General features: G+C 34.9%; 1 protein-coding gene across 4 annotated transcripts in view; it reads left to right on the plus strand.

Moving 5' to 3' along the window:
* Positions 1–21,199, plus strand: part of CCDC15 (coiled-coil domain containing 15) — a 65,461-nt gene that overhangs the window by 17,078 nt on the left and 27,184 nt on the right. For 2 of the 4 annotated variants that reach the window (XM_064482189.1, XM_031443435.2), the window contains exons 6-14: positions 2,079–2,201; positions 3,763–3,885; positions 4,165–4,812; positions 5,390–5,509; positions 5,746–5,901; positions 7,342–7,458; positions 8,321–8,443; positions 11,127–11,219; positions 12,527–12,630. In XM_064482189.1, coding sequence (XP_064338259.1) covers positions 2,079–2,201; positions 3,763–3,885; positions 4,165–4,812; positions 5,390–5,509; positions 5,746–5,901; positions 7,342–7,458; positions 8,321–8,443; positions 11,127–11,219; positions 12,527–12,630 — 1,607 coding nt within the window. The remainder of the gene's footprint in view (positions 1–2,078; positions 2,202–3,762; positions 3,886–4,164; positions 4,813–5,389; positions 5,510–5,745; positions 5,902–7,341; positions 7,459–8,320; positions 8,444–11,126; positions 11,220–12,526; positions 12,631–21,199) is intronic. The other 2 variants (XM_031443436.2, XM_031443438.2) reach the window with 2 other exon arrangements.

Raw genomic sequence — 21,199 nt, forward strand, 5'->3', positions numbered from 1 at the left:
AATATCTGAAGACAAGGGAACATGTCTGTGACATAAAAGTTAAGTGAAAAAAGTAGGATATAAAATTAGATATAATATCTCAATTAAAAAAATTCATTCAATAAATATTTACGGAATGTCTACAGTTGCCAGGCATTGTTGTAGAAGCAGGACTTAGCAGTGGTGAAAAGACAAAGATCCTCAAGGAGCATCTCTGCCAGTAGGGAAGCATATAATGAATAAGCAGATAAATACAGAATGTCAAATGATAAGCGCTATGAAGAAAATGAAGCAAAATATAAGGGAGAGAATGCTGTGTGCACAGACAAAAGCCTGGAAAGAAATAGACCAAGAGGTTAATACTGATTATTTCTGGGCAGTGATACTACAGGTGATTTTTATTTTCTTCTCTTGGTTTCCTTTACTTTAGAAGTTTTCCATAAGGTATGTATTTTACTTCTTAATCGGGAAGAAATCAGTAGCATTATTTTTTAAAAAGAAAGAAATTCTTTTGTTTCAAAATATAGAATATGGTTAGAGTGAACAATTGGAACTTAAATGTGGAGTTAGACTTAAGGAATATTTAAGCTGTGCTTGAAAATGACATTGTTTTGGTGCCTCCTTATTTCCATGTTCACAAATTTGGATGCTAAACTCATGTATTTTCCTGTGTTTACTTAATTTTCGGCATTAATTTCAAGTCTTGATAGGTAACATCTAGTAAAAGTGGACATTAATTAGTCTTTTTTACTCTTTTCTTTTTATCATCAACTATTTCTTGTTTAGTTCTTTCTCAGTTTTGCTTCCTAGTTGGGCGTTTTTTAAAAAACATTTTACTAGATTTATATATAAGTATATATTTTATTTTTGTATTTTTTACTTAAGTATCTCAATATAACCATCAAAAACTTTTGTCTCTTATATGTTTGCAGCTTGTAGAATACTAAACTATAATGTCTTCCTCTTCAATGATAATTAAGAAATTTATAGTTAAATGTAAAAAACAAGTGAGCATGGGTGTGTCCACATATAGCATTCCATCTTAGATCCATTCAGTTTGGTTACCTTTTTCTAGGATTGCCTTGTGTGACTCAAGACAGAGTTTCTTTCGTAGCTAAATTCTTGGCTTGGTTTCTTGACAATTTTCATACCTCTGCCATGGATTTTGCGTACTGTAATTTGGGCTATTAGACTGACTTCCCAGTACCGCTGGAAAGGGAGGTGATTGGACACAATCTAATTAAACCAGAAAAGAAAGGGTTATCAGATCCTAGAGACTAATATTTTATGTTGTGCAGATCATATTCAGACCTTTCAATTCATGTTTTTCCTGAAAGAGTACTATTCCTAGGTCTGACTGAAATAGTTATCCAGTAGAAGGCAGGAGGATTAAGTCTGAGATAACATCCTGGTATAAACCAGTTTTATACGTCAAAGGTGCCATTTAAGTGTAATTCATTATGATGATGATGATGAATTCAGACTAGCTGCTTGCTTCCAAAGAATACATGTGTGTTTTTCAGGTAAAACATCAGAAACAAATCTACTCCATAAAATTGAGAATGATCTAAGAAATTAGTGAAAACTTTATTACTTATGTTAATTATGTAGTCTTTCCTTCAAATTTGAATAGTTTTCTACTGACGCATTTATGTGAAGGAGGAACCTGCTAGTCAGAAAGAGAAAAATCTATAACCCAGTTGAACTCTGGTTTCATTTTCTTTTTAGAATTGCTTTTACTGACATTAGAATCTATCTGGTTGTTATTGTTGTTCCAGATTTGGAGATACACATAGATGATATATTTGCTTGCCCACTGTTAGATTGCCAAGTCAAAATTATAAGCCTTCTGAAATTGTTACTGGCTAGGATAGGGGCAAATTGTCATTTATAAAGTTAACATATTCTCCTACTGGCCCATTTCACTCCATATGTTTGATATGTAGGTGATTTGTGTGCAGAATAGAACTCACTATTCTGTATTAGACTTACATAACCTGCTAAGACTGCTCCAGCTTTCATAAAAACTCAGTTTAGTATCATGAGCATAGTACTTTCTGTAGACCATTTATATTTGCACTGATTTTTCTTTTTTTCAGGAAGTACCTTGTAGGAAACCAGCATTCATCAAGATAAATATAGGAACAAGTGGAAAATTGCCCTTTGAGGTCCAACAAGATCTTTTAACTCCTGTACATGACCAGATATTTATGGAAGATCAGGTAGGGAAATATATAAAGAGTAGAGGGGAAAAATTGCCTTGTTAGAACTATCCACAGCTAATCAAGGATGGGTTTAAGGATTAAGATTATAATGCCAATAATTGTTTTTTCCTAACAGTTTTATTGAGATACAATTCACATGCCACACAATTCACCCATTTAAATTGTACAATTCAGAGGTTTTCAGTATATTCACAGGGTTGTGCAACCATCACCACAATCTAATTTAGAAGATTTCCTTCACCCTTAAAAGAAACCCTATACTCACTAACTGTCACTCCCCAGTCCCTCCTTGTCCCTACCCCAAGTACTAAGCAACTGCTAATCTACTTTCTGTCTCTGTAGATGTACTTATTCTGGGCATTTCATATAAATGGAATCATATAATATAGAATCTTTTGTGACTGACTTCTTTCACTTTGCATAATGTATTCAAAGTTCACATTGTAGAATGTATCAGTATGTTAGTATAACACACTTGGTATATCCATTCATTAGTTGATGGACGTTGGGTTGTTTCTGCTCCTTGGCTTTTATGAATAATTGTTCTATAAGCAGTTGTGTACATGTTTTTGTGTAGACATTCATTTCTCAAGTAGTGGAATTTCTAGGTCATATGGTAACTCTGTTTAATGTTCTGAGGTACTACCAAGCTATTTTCCATCAGCAGCATATGAGGGCTCCAGTTTCTCCACATCCTCTTCAGTACCTGCTCTTGCCCCTCTTTTTCATCATAGCCATCTTAGTGGGTGTGAAGTGGTATCTCACTGTACTTTTGATTTATATTTTCCAGATGACTAATGATCTTGAGTATCTTTTCATGTGCTTATTGCCCGTTTATATATCTCTCGTGGAGAGAATGTCTGTTCAAAGGTAGTGTCCATTCTTTAATTGGGTTATTTGTCATCTTGTTATCAAGTTATAAGAATTCTTTGTATATTCTGGATTCAAGTTCCTTATTAGGTACATGATTTGCAAATATTTTCTCCCATTCTGTGGGTTGTCATTTTACTTTCTTAGTGCCATCATTTGTAGCCCAAAATTTTAAGTTTTGGTGTAGTTTAATGAATATTTCCTCCTATATGTTCTTCTAAACATTTTATTATTTTAGCTCTTATGTTCAGGTCTAACTATTTGGAGTTAATTTTTGTGTATGGTGTGAACTCTTCGTTCTAACTTAAAATTCTTTTGCACGTGGATATCCACTTGTCCCAACGCCATTTATTGAAAAAAACTATTCTTTCTTATTGGATTGTCTTGGTACCCTTGTTGAAAATCAACTGACTGTAAATATGAGAATTGCTATCTTAACAATATTGTCTTCTGAGATTCATGACCATGCAGGGGACGTCTTTCTTTGATTTCTTTCAACAGCATTTTGTAGTTTTCAGTGTACAGTCTTGCACTTCTTTTGCGATGTCCTGTTTTTATATTTGACTATAATGACCTACTGAAATTATATTATTAGTGTGCTGAGGCCTAGGATTATATTACAGTCACATTGTTTCTACCTCTAGAGGTACATCTGGATTTTTCTTTCCTATTTTTGTTTGTTCCTTAGGAATCTGACTCTGAGGAATCTCCATCTATTATGATAGATAAGAAAGGGAAAGAGAATTTGTCTTGGGGGGACCAGCAGGATCTCCTTTCTGAAGACAAGGATATAACTTTCAACAGAGTTCAGGTAAAGCAGAGTGAGATAGTATAATAGAATAGTAGTGTAATTAGTGTAATAGAAATTAAACTAATTATGATTTGGACTAGGGATCTGACATTTTTGTACTGGTTTCGGATTGTAGATTTAGGTTCTGTTGGGTTGAACAAAGACTAATTTTGCATTTTATTCTAGTAATTTGTTTGACTACCATATTCTTTTAAGATTATTTTAGGAATCTTGCAAAAAACCTGGAGTGTTGCTGCTACTACCTGGCGTTCTATATTTGATGTTTATGTTCACTTTTAGAAAGTACAATTCAAAAATCCATTATCTGCTATGACAGAAGAGAAAGAGGTAGAGCAGTTACGTCAGGATATTTTGCCAAAAGCCCAGGATTATCTTCCAGAAGCCCAAGGAGATCTGCTGCAATCCCAGGGTGATTTGATAGACATCCAGAGTGTTGAACTGGAAGCCTGGAGTGTCGAGCCAAGACCCAGTACCCAGGATATGGAGCTGGAAGGCCAAGCAGTTAAGCCCAAAGTCCAGGCTGTTAAGGCAAAAACTCGGAGTGTTCTGCTGAAAACCCAGAGTGTTGAACTAGAAGAGGGGAATATTGTTTTGGAAGGCCAAGGTTTTCTACCCCCAAACCAGGCTTTTCTACACACATGTGAGGATTTTTCACCCAAAGACCAGAATATTTTACTTGAATGTCCAGAACAGGATTTTCTACCCAAAGACCAATGTGCTTTACCCAGAGACCAGCATGTTTTCCCCAAAGACCAGAATATTCTACCCACATATCAGGACCATCATTTTCTAACTGAAGACCAGAATATTCTACCCAAATGTGAGGACCAGGATTTTCTGCCCAAAGACCAGCATGTTCTCTCCACAGACCCAGAATATTCAACCCAAAACAGATGTCAGGACCAGAATTTTCTACCCAGAGATGAGGTAAAATAGAGTGGAAAGAGATATAACAAAAAGAAATAAGTTCCTTAAAGCTTGTAGTGGGATTTACAAGGACTATATTGCAGCTGATTTGGAGATCTATGGTTGGAAAAAAATCGTTTCCTGATTGATTTCTCAGATGTTCAGGGTTCTTATTAAGTGTTAAAGTATTATTAGCAGCATATTACCCCTGTCTGGACAATTTACTTGTTTAAAAAAATCTTCTTCATTAGAAAAAGTATTTCTTGCAACCATCATCTGCTTTGACAGCAGAAAGATGAAGAAAAGAGTGGCCCACAAGTGTCCAGCAGTAACTTTTACCCAGATTCCAAGGCCAGTCCTCCACCAGAGATCAGTTAGACCAAAAGGAAGAAGAAAGGGATCAACAGGAAGTAAATTACTAGGGTTGTGGCTGGGCTTGTATGGAATAGCGTATAGTGTTTTGTTTTATTCCATAATATGTTTAGTTACACTATGACCTCAGTTATTTCCTAAATTCTCACTGCAGCCTGAAGTATTATTGATTAACCTGTCTTTCTTAACTGAACAACTGATAATTTTGTATTTTTTTCTTTCTTAGAAAGCAAATTTAAAGCAACTAACATCAATTTTGACAGGTAGGAATGGAAGTGAGGCATTTCCTCTGGATGTCCATCAGGATCTACACAGGCATCAAGATGAGGCCTTCACCAGGGGCAAGGTAGAGCAGAAAAAGGAGTGAGACCATTGGGAACTGAATTGTTTAGAGCTTAGTTTGGAGCTTTCAAAGATTGTTCTCAGCTAGACTTCAGAACTGACAAAAAATATTATTCCATAATGTTTCACATTATCTGGAATTTAAAAAATGACTGTAAGGCTCCCAATAAAGCCTAGAATATTATTGTTTCCGTGTTACTCCCACTGGACAATTTACAGTTTGTGTTTTTTCTCTTTTAGAAGGTGCGCTTCAAGGAGTCGTGTTGTGATATGACAAGTGAGAAAGAGAGAGACCCTTCTCTGGCAGGTTATCAGTATCTGCCTCCTAAACTTCAGGATCAGGCCTTCATCAGAGATGAGATAGAGCAGAATCAAAAAGAGATACAAAGAGATAAAGTAACTGGATTTTGTATATTTTCAACAACTGGACCCTTGTTTATGGAACTGTATCAGTCAAATCAGTTCTGTCGTTCAGAAGGCTGATAAATCACATTTATATTGTTATTGTGAAATCAGACTATTTTAATTTACTAAGATTATGCTACAACTTTTGCTGAAGCTCACGTTATTACCACAAGCACACCACTCTTACATGAACAACATAGGAAGAATTAGCAGATCCCAAATTACTTAAAACTTGGAGGCTTTGTCAGACTAGTCTGTACATGGTTTAGGATTAAAAATTAAGATCTATAGAGTTGAGCTGAAGTTATAACATCCTCATTCAAATCAGAATGTATCAGAATAGCCTCACCTGGTAGCATTTCCCTGGAGTTCTCACTGAAGCCTACAGTATTAAGATTAGCCTTGGTTAGATGATTTGTTTTGTTTTTGTGATTCCTTTTGAGCATGTTTCTGAAGCTACTGTCATCTTTTATGAGAGGAGAGGGATGAATTGGCTCTGGAGTATCATCAGTACGTTAAAGCTAAAATGCAGGACAAAGCCTTCCCTAGAGGGCAGGTAGAGCAGAATACAGTGGGAGAGATGAAATTACCTAAGATTTGGGTTGGAGCTTGTCAAGCTTGCTTGTATGTAGGTTACACAGAGTTAAAGCTTCTAGAGCTAGGCTAAGAATATGTTATCTTCAGTTATTTCAGAATGGGCCAGATCTAAAGGGTCCAGTGAGAAAACATACCTCTGTCATTTGGACTAAATAAGAGATAGGTTTTATATAATATTGATTGGTTAACAGTAAATCGTTTTTCTTAAACTCAAATCCTTCAGCAAATTTGACCTTAGACATTTAGTCTTACAAATACTGAAGGAATTCTACTCTTGGCCAACTGAAGCAGTACACGAAAACCAGACATCCAGTTTGCAAACCAATTGTGATGAAGGACAAAAGCTGTTTGCCACCTCAAAACTTCTTGAACTTCACTACTTCTGGTGTTTGTGTTGGAGTTATTGGGGACATTGAGTAGGAGTACTTGGGGAAATGGCACAAGTTTGTTTCCTTGCTTTACCTGAGAAGATGCCAGTAACATTATAAAAATATTGCCTGTTGTCTTATCTTCTTCCAAATGTGTTGTTGAATAAAAAATTGCCCCATGGGGAAAAAAAAGTCAGAATAATCTGGGATTTGCTTTAAAATACTCCAGTAAAAAGGTGGGAAAAGAGATAGGTGGAAAAACAAGATATTATATCCTGGGATTCATTATACTGTTTTTTCCCACTTTGATGTATATTTAGAAATTTTTATATTAAAACACACATGCACACCCCTGTTATCCCCGCCTAATATCATTATTTTGGGGTTGTCACTGAAGTCCACAGTATTGTCACTAACCTATCATTTCTGTTTAGACAATTAGTTTTGTATTTTGTTGTTCCTTTAGAACAAGTATAGCAAACAACCCTCATCTTTTGAGAAATGGGAGATTGAAAAAGGAATTGCTTCTGGAGTGCCATCGATATGTTTCACCCAGTGTTCAAGACCTAGCCTCTCCCAGACAGTAAGTAAAGTAAAATATAGTAAGGAGTAAGTAACAGAGACTAAATTGCTTAGGTTTTTGTTCAAGATTGACAGGGCAATGTAGTAACTGCTTCAGGGGTTTAGTGTTAAGGTCAGTAACAACGGGCAAAGATATAATGTCCTTTTGTTCCGTGACCATTCTGCCCTGTTGAAACTTCTTCAGGCCTCTTCACTGGAGCTTTTACTGTTGCCCTGGCATGATGCTACTGCTTGGACAATTGTGGTTTTCACTGTTTATGTTGTCTTTTAGCACAGGAACTATGGGCAGGCCTCACCTAATATGACAGATGAGAAGTGGAGAAAGGAGTTATTTCTGGAGCACCATGAATATGTTTTACATGAAATCCAGAATCCAGGCTCTGCCAGAGAGCAGGTAGAGCAGAGTATAGTAAAGAGTAAGCAGTGAAAGTCAGTTCACTAGAGTTTGATACGGACTCACCAGAGCTACGCTTTTAACCCCAACAATGATAATAGTGTTATCTTTTATTGCCAACTATATTAATATTATTATGAATAACGGCTTAAGTTCATTAAGCATTTACCGTAGCCAAAATGGTTCTAGAACTTTGTATCCATTGTCTTATTTAACTTTCACAATAACCCTGGGATATAGATACTATTATTATCCTTGTTTTGCAGAGAGAGAAACTCAGGATTGCTTTGCAGATACAGTTAAGATCCACAGTAGTGGCACGAAGTATAATGTCTGCTTTTATGCTGTAATGCACCAGACTGTTCTGACTTGTTTAGATTACGTCAGGGGTATCCCTGCAGCCTAAGGTATTTTTACTACCATTATGTCACGGCTCACACAATTTGGTGAATGCTTTTGTTTCTTTTAGAGCTTATATTCCAAACAGCAGCTGTCTTTTGGAAGAGCTGAACAGTGGCAAGATGATTTGCTGCTGGATCGCCATCACCATCGTCCACCCCAGAACCAGAGAGAGGTTTCCATCAGAAGACAGGTAGAGCAGACCATAGAGGATGAGCAGTAGAATTTAGATAGTTTTATTGGTACCTGCTGAGCTGGAACAGTAAGGCTGAGCAAAAAAAAAGATTCTTGTTTTATTTCATAGTGTATAAAACCTATCCTGACCCAAGATTACTTTAGGGCTCTCTCTGAAGCCTAGGGCATTGTCAGGAGCAAATATTGCCTATTTGAAAAATTATATTTTCTTTGTATGGTCCTTTATAAAAGATGTATTTCTGGTGGCCGTTGTCTTTTATGGTGTGAGAAGGGAAGAAATAACTGGTTTCCGAGAGGGAAGGGTTAGGAGGATCTTCCACCCAACGGTCAGAACTAGATCTCCATCACCCGCAAAGGTTCTACACCCGTTAGCAGCCACTCACTCCTTTTTCCCCCTTATCTCCCCCTCCCAGCCCTAGGCAACCACTAGTCTACTTTCTGTCTATAGATTTGCCTATTCTGGACATTTAATATAAATGCGCTCATGGAATATATGGCCTTTTGTCACTGGCTTCTTTCATTTAGCATAATGTTTTCGAAGTTCATTAACCTTGTAGCATGTAGCAGTGCCTCATTCCTATTCATTGGATAATACTTCACTGTATGCATATAGCACATTTTATTTGTTCATTCATCAGTTGATGGGCATCTGGATTGTTTTCACTTCTTGACTGCCATGAATAATGCTGTTTATGAACATTTGTTTACAAGTTTTTCTGTGATATATATTTTCATTTCTTTTGGGTATATACCTAGGAGGGAAATTGCTGAGACATATAACCATATGCTTAATCTTTTGAGGAACTACCAAACTGGTTTCCAAAGTGGCTGCACTATTTTTCATTCTTACCAGCAGTATTATGAGGGTTGCAATTTCTCCACGTCCTCACCAACACTTGTTATTGTCTGGCTTTTTAATTATAGCTCTCTTAATGGGTGTGAAGTGGTGTCTCATTGTGTATTTGGTTTGTATTTTCTTGATGATTAATGATCATCTTTTCATGTGCTTATTGGCCACATGTATATCTTCTTTGGAAAACTACTAAATCCTCTGCCCAATATGTAATTGGGTTGTCTTTTGATTATTGAGTTATGTGAGTCCTTAATATAGTCTACATACAGGATTCCTATTGGCTTTGTGATCTGCAGATGTTTTCTCCTATCCTGTGGGTTGCCTTTTCACTTTCTCGATGGTGTCCTTTGCAGCACAGAAATTTTTAAGTTTGAAGAAGTCCAAGTTACTTACTTTTTCATAGCTTGTGCTTTTAGTGTCATAGCTAAGAAACCATTGCCTGATCCAAGGTCATGAAGATTTACTCCTGTGTGTTTCTCTAAGAATTTTATATCCCTTGCATTTAGGTCTATGATCTACTTTGCATTAATTTTCAAATATGATGTTAGGTAGGGTGCCAACTTCATTCTTTTTTGCATGTGGATATCCAGTTGTCCTAACATTATTTATTGGAAAGACTCATCTAATCCACTGAATTCTCTTGTCACTCTTGTCAAAAATCAGTTGATTGTAAATATAACGGTTTATTTCTGAACTATCAGTTTGATTCCACTGATCTGTAAGTCTGTCCTTATGACAGTGCCACCCAGTGTTGATTATTGTAGCTTTGTAATGAGTTTTGAAATTGGGAAGAGTGAGTTCTCCAAATTTGTTCTTCTGTTTCAAGATCATCTCAGCTATTTTGGGTCCCTTGCATTTTTGTATGAATTTAAGGATTACCATGTCAACTTCTACTAAGACATCAACTGAAATTTTAATGCAGGTTGCATTGTATCTGTTGATCAATTTGGAGAGTACTGCCATTTTAACAATATTAAGGCTTCTGATCCATGAACAAGAGATGTATTTTTATTCGTTTAGATCTTTTATTTCTTTGAGAAATGTTTTGAAGTTTTCAGAGTATACAATTTACACTTCCTTTGTTAAATTTATTCTTAAGTATTTTTTGATGGTATATTAAATGGATTTTTCTCTTAATTTCATTTTCAGATTGTTCATTGCAAGTGCGTAAAAATACAATTTATTTTTGTATACTGATCTTCTATCTTGCAAATTAGCTGAAAAATAAATTACTTTTAAGCTATAAAGACTAAAATAATTTTAAACTTTTATTTCTATAAGTTAGAGATCATAATTTGAGCTGTATAATGTCCAACTAAATATATACTGTGTCAACAGGCTTTTCTAGTAATTTGGGGGGAAATAAGCTTGAGTTTCCTCGCTGCCATGTCAGTTGATTGCTATAATATTTTCAAACTTTTATTCTGAACTCATACCCATTAAGAATATCTATAAATTGAAAATGATTATAGATTTGAGATATTAAGGGATCTAGCTTTATATCCTGGATTCAGTCCCAAGCACACACTCATGATAGAGTGATTTCAAGTGACCACTTCAGAAGAACTTTCATTCTGAACATTTTGATTTCTTATTAGTTCATCCTGTTTTTGACCTGAATATTTTTAGGGGGTTATTTATTGTTTTTTCACTTGGTTAATTTCTTTCTTTTATTCTTTTAAAAAATTTTATTCTTTTATGTTTGTTTTCTTATCCAGTTGAGCTCAAGATTGCAGGAAAAAAGAATCAATAGATGAAATTATCAAAAGCATGCATAGGGCTAACTTTTGGCAGTTTTATCACTTTGTATGACTGGGTTTTCTAACAGGTTGGTGGTGGATATCAATCAGGATTGAATACTGAATACCAAACTCCACTGGCATTTCAGTCTGGAGTAAATCAAGAAGAAGACAAGAAAGAGGTAAGTAGTGATCATTGCTTTTGGACATGAGTATTTCTACTATAATAGTATATGTGAAATTGGAAACAATCTGTTATGTCCTAATACATTAAGAGCTAGTACTACAAATTCCATAGATAAAGGCAAAGACGTTTACTTGAGTCATTATAATATGTTGAACTTCTTTTCCATGCTTCTAGGATTTAGGGTACACTGATGTGAAATCAGAGATCTGATCCTAGTGAGTTTCTCTGGCTAGTGTATATTTGCCAAAATAGCTTATTTAAAAGAAGAGGTTTTTTTGTTTGTTTTTCTAGAGGTGAGGGGAGCTAATTAAGGTTTATTTATTTATTTATTATACCCAGAACCTCATGCATGCTAAACACACACTCTACCACTGAGCTATACCCTCCCCTGCAAAGGAAGAGTTTTAATTTATGACTTCCTTTTTTTTCTTTTCAATCTAAAGTTAGTTTAAATGAACAGTTTTTAACACTAGCCATGCATCAAAATCAGATGTGAAACTTTTTTCAAAATACAGATGCCTGGGCCCAAACCAGATATAGTGAATCAGTATCTGAAAAGGTAGGTTTGAGACGTATGTGCTTTTAAAAAATACTGCTGATGATTGTGATGTATCCTCCATATTGAGAACTACTGTTGGACTTTTAATAACTTCTACCGAAAACACACAAGCTATTTATTCATAGGACAAAAATATGTCTATGAATATACTACTGCCCTTTAGGTAGCTTGTGTCCTTAGAAGAGAATATATAAATTCAAAAGTATGAACAGATTACACACTTACTTTTATTATACTTGTTCCCTTTAAAAGTAGAATGCTCTAATACTCCTGAGTCCTTCCTCCCTCCTCCCCATTGTATTAGGCTAGGTTTAGAGTATGCTTTTGTGGTTTTAAGTTTGAAAAGTTTAAGTGAGTATTTTGTTATAAAATACCTCTCATATTCTTTCTTTGGCTCTGCTTCTATGGTACTATTTAGCAAACACAGAGTAAATATAGTATGTATCTTATCATATTAAATATCATCATTTCCTCAGGTGCTGTTGACAATGAACTAAGTGCAGACTGAATTAGTACTTCTTTCTCTGATTTGTCTGTAACATGTAATAGCTATATGTTTGAAAATGACAAGCTCTTGCTGTATGTCATATTATCCTGAGTCACCATAAATAGAAGGGAATTAAGAACTTAATTCCATGTGACTTTTGTATCATATATTTTTTGTGTCTGTGGCATGAGTATATTTTTCCTTTCTTGGAAGGTCCTCTGAGAGCAGAATCTTAACAATTTTAACTTTACTTTAGCGTCAAAAGCAGTACCTGAGATACAGACGACTTTTCATGGATATTGAAAGAGAACAAGTGAAAGAACAACATAGGCAAAAAGAACAGAGGAAGAAAATTGAAAAGTAAGTTCTTTGATTCTCATTGTGAGCCTTAAGTTACCAGTTAAGATGATTTTGGGAGCTAAGTTTTAGCAATAATCAGGCAGTAATTTTACCTTCTTTTTTTTTCCCCTTAACGGAGGCACTGGGGACTTGAGCCCAGGACCTCGTGCATGCCAAGCATGTGCTCTACTACTGAGCTATACTCCTCACCTCCTGGTTTTACCTTCTGATCCATAATGGAAACAACTATTTTTGATCTGGGAAGTAGTATTAAAAGATGGTTAAGAGCTATTTTTTTTAATAGACTTTTATTTTTTGGAATGTAGGTTCATAGCAAAATTAAACAGAAAACACAGAAAGTTCCCATTTACCCTATACCCCTGCTTCCTCCACTGTCAACATCCTGTACCACAGTGGTGCATTTGCTACAACTGATAAACCTATACTGACTTATCATAATCCATATTTTACATTAGAATTCACTCAGTGTTATACATTATTATAGGTATTGACAAATGTATAATGACATATATCCACGTTACATAGTATCACACAGAATAGTTGTTACTGTCAAGCTTATAATTATTTTTTTCATGGATCATGCCTTTGGTGTTGTATCTAATAAGTCACTGTCATACTCAAAGTCACCTAGATTTTCTTTTATGTTATCTTCTAGGAATTTTATAGTTTTGTGTTTTACATTTAGCTTTATGATCAATTTTGAGTTAATTTTTGTAAGGGGTATAAGAGGTCTGTGTCTGAGTTCATTTCTTTTGCATACAGATACTCAATTTTTCCTGCACCATTTGCTGAAAAGACTATCTTTACTTCATTGTATTGCCTTCACTTCTTTGTCAAGATCAGTTAACTATATTTATGAGGGTCTGTTTCTGGTCTGTTTCTCTGTTCTGTGCCATTGACCTATTTTTCTTTTCTTTTGCCAATACCAGACTGTCTTAAAAGGGGAATGATGCCTAAAAGAGACTCACTTTAGCTTTAAGGACACACAAAGCCTGGAAGTGAAGGGATAGAAAAAGATATTGCATGCAAATGCTCAAGAAAAGACAGCAGAAGTGCCTGTCCTTATATCAGACAAAAAAGTGAAAGTATAAATTGCAAATGAAAGCTGTGGAGAGTTATACACTAAAAGGATGGTATAACCAACTGTCGAATAAGCCTTACCCAAATTGCAGAGCAGCCTTGATTCTGCCAAGTGCCTTGACTGGATTGGATTAAGGTGATAAATTCTGTACTCTCTGCCTAGCAGAGAAGAGGGTGAACTCTTTCTGGTCGTAGAATACATCATTTGGAGCCTCTAAATATTTTTAAAACAATATTCATCATTTAATCAAAATTTTTTAGGCGTGCCAAGAGATAGGACCAAATAACCAAAAGCTAAGAGAATGAAGAGGCAACAGAGGCAGACTCACAGATGACACAGATATTTTAGTGTTATCAGACGGATTTCAAAACAATTGATTAATACATTCAAGTAAACAGAGGAAAAGATGGAGAAAATATAGATAATTTCACTAGAGAACTGGAATCTTTAAAATAGAATAAAATAGAAAGTCTAAAATTTAAAAAAAAATCTTAAAATAGGCACTCTGTATACAATGAGATACCACTTTATACTTACTACAATAACTTTAAAACAAAAAGACTTAACAGCACCAGATAGTGCAAGGATGTAGATTAACTGTAACTCATAAATTGGTAGTGGAAGTAGAAAAGAGCACAACTACTTTAGAAAACTACTTAATACTTTTATGTAGTTAAATATATACCTACCTTATGACCTAGTCATTTTACTGCTAGATATTTCCTCAAGAAAAATGAAAATATTCATAAAAACACTGAACAGTGACAGAATGTATTTTCAAGCGTCCATGGCACATTTACCATAGTTGATCATATCCTATTTTCCAGAGTATGTTCTCTGATGATAGTGATATTAAGCTAGAAATTCATAAGCAGTACATTTTTAAAGAATTCTGGGTCAAAGATAAAATTACAGTAGAAATTAGGAAATAGTTTGAAGAAAATAAGAATGAAGATAAAACATGAAAACTTACCATATGCAGCTAAAGCAGTGCTTAGAGGGAATGTCAGAGCCTTAATTGCAATTATTTTAATTAATTAATTACAATGAAATAAAAAACAAATGTACCATGGAGAAAATCAACAAAGCCAAAAACTGTTTCTTTGAAAACTTAGTTTTGTCAGGGACATATCACTTTTATTAATCAGTAAAAAGAAAAGAGAAGACACCATTTACCAGTATTAGGAATGAAAAAGGAGCCATTACTACAGAGCCTAGAAACAGTAAATATTAGTAAGAAAACATTATGAACAACTTTACAGTAAAATATTTGATCATTTTGATGAAATAAATAAACTTCTTTAAAAATAAGAAACTGAAGGTAGATGCAGAAAGAAATAGAAATCTGAGTAATCCCATGTTACTTAAAAGAATTAAATCACTTATTAAAAATTTTGCAAAAAAGAAAAATTTAGGCACAGGTCCAGGCTCAGAGGTCTTCATTAGGGGAACCCTAAATATTTAAGGGGAAAAATAACAGCAAGTTTTACGTAAACTATTCTAGAGAATGAAAAACAGGGAATACTTCCCAAAGAATTCTAGAGGCTGACATAACCTTGATACCAGCCTGACAAGGACATTATAAAAAACCAACGTTTACAGACTAATTTCTCTCATGAACATAAATGTAAAAGTTCCAAGTAAAATAAAAAGATCCAGTGGACTTTGATGGGTATTGCTGCCAGCCCCTGTCCTCAGGGCTTCTGCCCAGCCTCTGCTTCCTTCCCCAGGGCAGCTTCTTGAACACCCCTGAATTTCTCCCGAGCCATGGACCCATTGGAAACAATTTTCTTTGCCAAAACAATGGTGGTGAAAAAATGACTAAATTAAACATTTCAAGATGTTTAAGAATTGTCTCGGTGGAAATAAATAATTTTTTCTATTCTTTCTGCATGTCAGTGTTTTGTTTTATTTTTTTAATCATTAGTATATTTGATTTTGGGAGCCTAAGCGATATCTGTATTGTAAGGGGCCCCTTGCTGCTGAATATCCTGTTTGTTTTGCTAAAGAGTACAGAGACTTTCAACATTTTTGTGTGGCAATCCTCTGGTGAAAGTGGTTTTATTTTCACAGTTTTCCCCTTTGAGATGTGTTACAATACTGTAGTCCTAAAAGCAATTTGACAAAAACTGCTGCAAATAAAAAGTGTGTGTGTATGTATGTTTTGGACTGGAGTAGAAGAGGCTTAGAAAAAATCCTCATGAAGTTGTCTAGGGTAGCCTTTAGGCAGGATTCTGTTTAAATATTTCAAGGATCTTTTCTGTTCTTAATATTCCTTAAAATTGTAATTATATAATTTCCCTGGATAACAGTTTCAGAATCTAAGGTCATTGGCTCTCAGGAAGTTCATTCATGTATCTAGACCAGATTTGTCTTACTATAACCTAGTCATTTAGCTATAATTATGATCTGATCTACATCAAAAAATCTCATTTCTGTAGTGCCCATATATAAGCATTTTACAGACTCAATCAGGCAAAAGACAGAATGGAAATTTAGTTCAGTTCATTTAACTGAAGCCAAACATCCCTGCTGTGGGTATTTTATGTCTGCTCTAAATCTTCTTGTGACATGCCTACCACATGGCATAGTCAGTGGGGAATTCTTCTTAGCTATACTGGTGACCTTCTTTGAAAGTTTTTCTGCTTGTGGCTTTTGTTTTATTGCCATTTTCTCACTGGATAATCTTTTTCTTGTTGGATTTATACTCTTGACCCCAGAGAATAATAGGCAGGTCTCTGTCTTACAGATGGTATCAAAACATTGAATCTGTTGCCGTTGATAGTTTGCAAATTAGAAATTATTTTTTGCTTTTTCCTTGTTGAAGAAACTAACTCATGTATGCCTTCTTTGTTTGGGGATTATATGCTTTACTTCACCCAGTTGTTACAAAAATCAAATGGCATATTTTCATTCATTCATTTGGCGGCTATTGAGCATCTGTTAATTGGTAGACATGAGGCTAGACTTAGAGGGTGTGAAAAATATTAGACACGATCCCACCCTTCAAGGATCTTACTAGATAAATTCCAGTGACTATGAGGAGGCAGCAGATAAATGAGTAGGTAAGTATAATACCATACATTAAGTATTATAAGACAGTATCACAGGTGGTTAAGAATATGGGGAGATATATTTTTAAGCAATGGGACCAGGGAGGCAGTGAGGAGGAGGCAGTTTTAAGAGCATCAGAGTAGAGATAGAATTGGTAAGATTTTGTCAGAGGAAAATTCAAGGATAAGTCCCAGGTTTATGACTTAGGCCACCAGGTAAATGGGGACTATAAAACAGATTTGCCAAGAAGGAGGTAGAGGTGGAGAGACTAAATTTAGTTTAGGGCATATTGGGTTTGAAGTGCTTAAAGGAAATCCAAGTAGAGGGTCGAAGGGATGATTTCTTTTACCTCCTTGAGAAGTTATTTTTCTAACAGAGCACCTCTTTAACCTCTGAAATAAATCCGTTTCTTATTCTTAGATGCAGAATTCCTTTTATTTGAAAGTAGTGGTTTTGGTATATGTCTGTGATTGCTCAAGAAGAATCCTATGGAGTGAAAAAGATAGCCCTTGTTTTTGGTCCTAGGTTTAGATCTCTAATTTAACTTTGTAAAGGATTAGTGGTGTGGCCTTATATGGAAGATGACTGACTAATAAGAGTTTTTGAGTTGTAACTATAAGAACATATTTTTAATGCAGTTTGCCTGTGATATCAGCTTATTTTTGTTCTATTCAAAATGTCAATATTGACATCTAGTTGTGCAAACACCCAGTGTAGCAAGTTTACAAATCAATTTGCAGTGTTTTAAATTCTTACTTTCTTTTACTGAAAGTCTGACACTGGTTTCAGAATACCTTCTCACATAACCAGAGAACCACTATAATTGTATTCACGTCAACGCTCTGGGAAAAACTGATACGTTGCCATGTTGATTTCCAACCTAGTTTAGTTTCTATTGTGTATCAACTAAAAGGTATATTTACGCAAGAGGCTTTAAAGACATCAGAGAAGAATAAACTTGTTTATAGAATAATTTTTTGTATCAACTTTTTTAGTTGGCTTTGTCATTTTTTATTTTAATGATCCTTTCTGAAATTACTATATGGCAGTTCTTAACTTGAGAATCTGACCAAAACTGTGGATTCTCTTCCCAGAAAAATACCTTTGAGACACTCAAGTGGAATGTCAAATTGGCAGGCAGTTAAGTAGGTTTAAATCTCAGGGGCATGGTCTATGCTGGAGCTGTAGGTTAATAACTTACAGGGTAGAGGGTGGTAACTGAAGCAGAGGGTGTACAGAAAGTCACGTGGGGAGAAGGCATAGAGTAAGAAGTGGAGAATGCCTAGATGTCTTGTAGTTCTGCTTATGTACTATTACTTTTTGGAGGGCCACAAACTATTTTAATATGTAAGATATTTTGCTCCCTCGAATCAATTTTTGCTGCCTTGGGTACAGTGTTGCTCCTGTCGAGAAGGTATATGCTGGGTGGATTAAATGACCTGTAGGCTACCATTGATCTTAGAGAGACTTGTTTTGGTGGAGTGATTGATAGGTCTTAAAACCATATTGGAGTGGGAGAGGAGGCCAGAAAAATCTAGACAAGTGTCTTAAGATGTTTGTGAGGAGAGGAGTAGCTAGGGGGAGAGGGAGAAGGGGCTGATTCCATCATTTTTGGTAATTGTCCTGTTACCAAGACATTGACATTTGAGAAGCAATGTTGGTATGTTTTTCCTTAGCTCTTAGTTTACTGGTCTAGAGAACAATTGGTATAGAGAATTAGACCAGTAACTAAGCTGTTCTAGTGTCATGCACTTGGTTCTATTTAAATCTCACTATTGAAAACCTCAATCTAATTTCTTATCTGTAGAAAAATCTTCACATTTGCCTTTTTCACAAGCTAAGGACTGTTCAACTAGTCAAATATGAATGTCCTCAAAACATTTTCTTTTCTTTAGTGACTCTCTTTGGAATAAGATCTCTCTCTATATGTAAATCCCTAGCCAAGAGCACCTGTGATCTTAGATTCATCTTTTAACTTGTGTACTCTTTTAATCTTTTCCTTTCATTCTCTTGCTTATTTCATGCATTATATTGTAAGAGAGCAAGGCGACATGTATTTTAAAGTCAGTTGTGAATGAATGTGTCTGTTGTAGCTTTTTCCTACATTACCTTTTTCACATTCCTAGTACACGGCCTTAATTGCCTTTAAATCTTGATCCTTGCTGATTATAAAAACATATCTCTCTGCCCAAATAGCTAAAATAAGATTTCTTACCTCTACTCTATTACAACTTTATATTGCATTTGAGTTTGAATCTTTCCATAAAAGCTATATTTATGTTCTATACTCTTTGAGGAATACTAAATTTAGATTTACAGTTTTAGCTCAAGAAAGAACAGCAGGTGTGGGTGTAAGAGAACAGTTATAAGAAAATCCTTGTTTAAAGTAGCCTTGTCACTCTGCTAGAAGTGGCCAGGGATTAGCTATCAGAATCTGGATGGACTTAGTTCCACATACAATGCAGGTTTCTTGTACTTTTCCAGTGCCTGATCTTTCAGCCTTTGTAGGACAGCTTCCTGGTTTTTAATATATACTTTCATTAATCTAACCAAAAGGAAGCCCATAATTACCCTGGAGTAAATAGCCCGATACAAATGGATAAAAGCCCAGAATTTTCAGCAGTCCATGCTTTATTGGAGAGGTATGAGTATGAATTGACCTCATACTGCTGCTTAAAAAACAATAGCTCATTTGTTCCAGAGTAATTTTTAGCAACTGACATTATCAATATATATTTGTAAGTTCTAGTCTTAAATTAATTATATTTCTTAACAAAGCTCTTTAATTAGGTTTTCTTATAATTTTCTCAAGGAGCTACTCATTTCCTCTCTGCATGTAGGTGGGTTTTTTTTTAATAAGTATAATTGATGTTCAATAAACTACATATATTAAAAGTATGAACTTTGATGTTTTCACACACACACACACTTCCATAAAACAACTATCATAGTCAAGATAGTGAACATATCTATCATTCTCAAAGGTTTCCTCATGCCACTGGTACCCTATCTTTCCTGCCCCCCTTCCACCTCTTTCTCAGGTGACTACTGGTTGTCTTTCTGTCACTATAGATTAATTTGCATTTTCTGGAATCATACAACATGTACTCTTGTGCCCAGCTCCTTTTATTCAGAATAGTTATTTTGAGATTTGTCCTTGTGGTAGTGTCAAGATTTCACTCCTTTTTGTTACTGAATAGTATTTCATTGTATGGATATACCACAATTTGTTTATTCATTCATAGGTAATGGACAATTGGGTTGTTTACAGTTTTGGGCCATTATTTTTTCTTAACATTTTTTATTGAAGTTTTTGGCTATTATAAGTAAAGCTGCAGTGAACATTTAGTAACATATGTTACCTTTTCTCTTGGGTAAATACCTGGAAGTAGAATGGATCATCATGGTAGGTATATATTTCAGTTTTTAAAGAAACTATCAAACTGTTTTCCAGAGTGGTTTTACCATATTTATATTATCACCAGAAGTGTAAGAGAGTTCAAGTTCCCTTATATCATCGCCAACACTTGGTATGGCCAGTCTTTTTCAATTTATCCATTTGAATAGATGTGTAGTGGTTTCTCATTGTGGTTTTAATTTACATTTCCTGAATGACTAAAGATGTTGAGCATCTTTTCAAGTGTTTTTGCTATCTGAATATAATTTTTTGAGAAGTGTCTGTTCAAACCCAAATTTTTAAATTGAGTTGTTGTCTTGTTGTTGAGTTTTAAGAGTTCTTGAATATAATCCAGATACATGTCCTTTACCAGATAGATGCTTTGCAAAGATTTTTCTCCCAGTTTGTGGCTTGCCCTTTCATCTTAACATTATCTTTTAAAGAGCAGAAGTTTTAAATTTTGATGAATACCTGTCTTTCAGTTTGTTCCTTTATAGATTGTACTTTTGGTGTCATATTTAAGAAATTATTGCCTGACTCGAGGTTACAAAAATTGTCTTTTTTGTTTTCTTCTAGAAAGGTTATCATTTTAGGTTGTACATTTATGTCTGTCTGAGTTTGAGTTAATTTTGACATCTGGTGTGAAGCTTGTTTTTTTTGTATGTGGATCCATTTGCTGAAAGGTTATTTTTCCCCCACTTCATTGCTTTTGTGCATTTGTCAAAAATCAGTTGTCCAACAAACAATAAAAGAGAAACTTGGTAAGTTGGACGTAATCAAAATTAAAAACCACCAAGAAAGTGAAAAACAACTACAAAATGGGAGAAAGTGTTTGCAAATCATATATCTGATGAGATATTTGTGTTCAGAATATATAAAATAACTCTTACAACTCAATACTAAAAAGATAGCCCAATTAAAAAGTGGACAAAGATAAATGCTAGAGAGGGTGTGGAAAAGGGAACCCAACAAAAATAGTGTTGGTGGGAATATAGTTTGGTGCAGCCATTATGGCAAACAGTTTGGAGATTCCTCAA

This window comes from Camelus dromedarius, chromosome 34 (assembly GCF_036321535.1).
Source record: "Camelus dromedarius isolate mCamDro1 chromosome 34, mCamDro1.pat, whole genome shotgun sequence".
NCBI lineage: Eukaryota > Metazoa > Chordata > Mammalia > Artiodactyla > Camelidae > Camelus > Camelus dromedarius.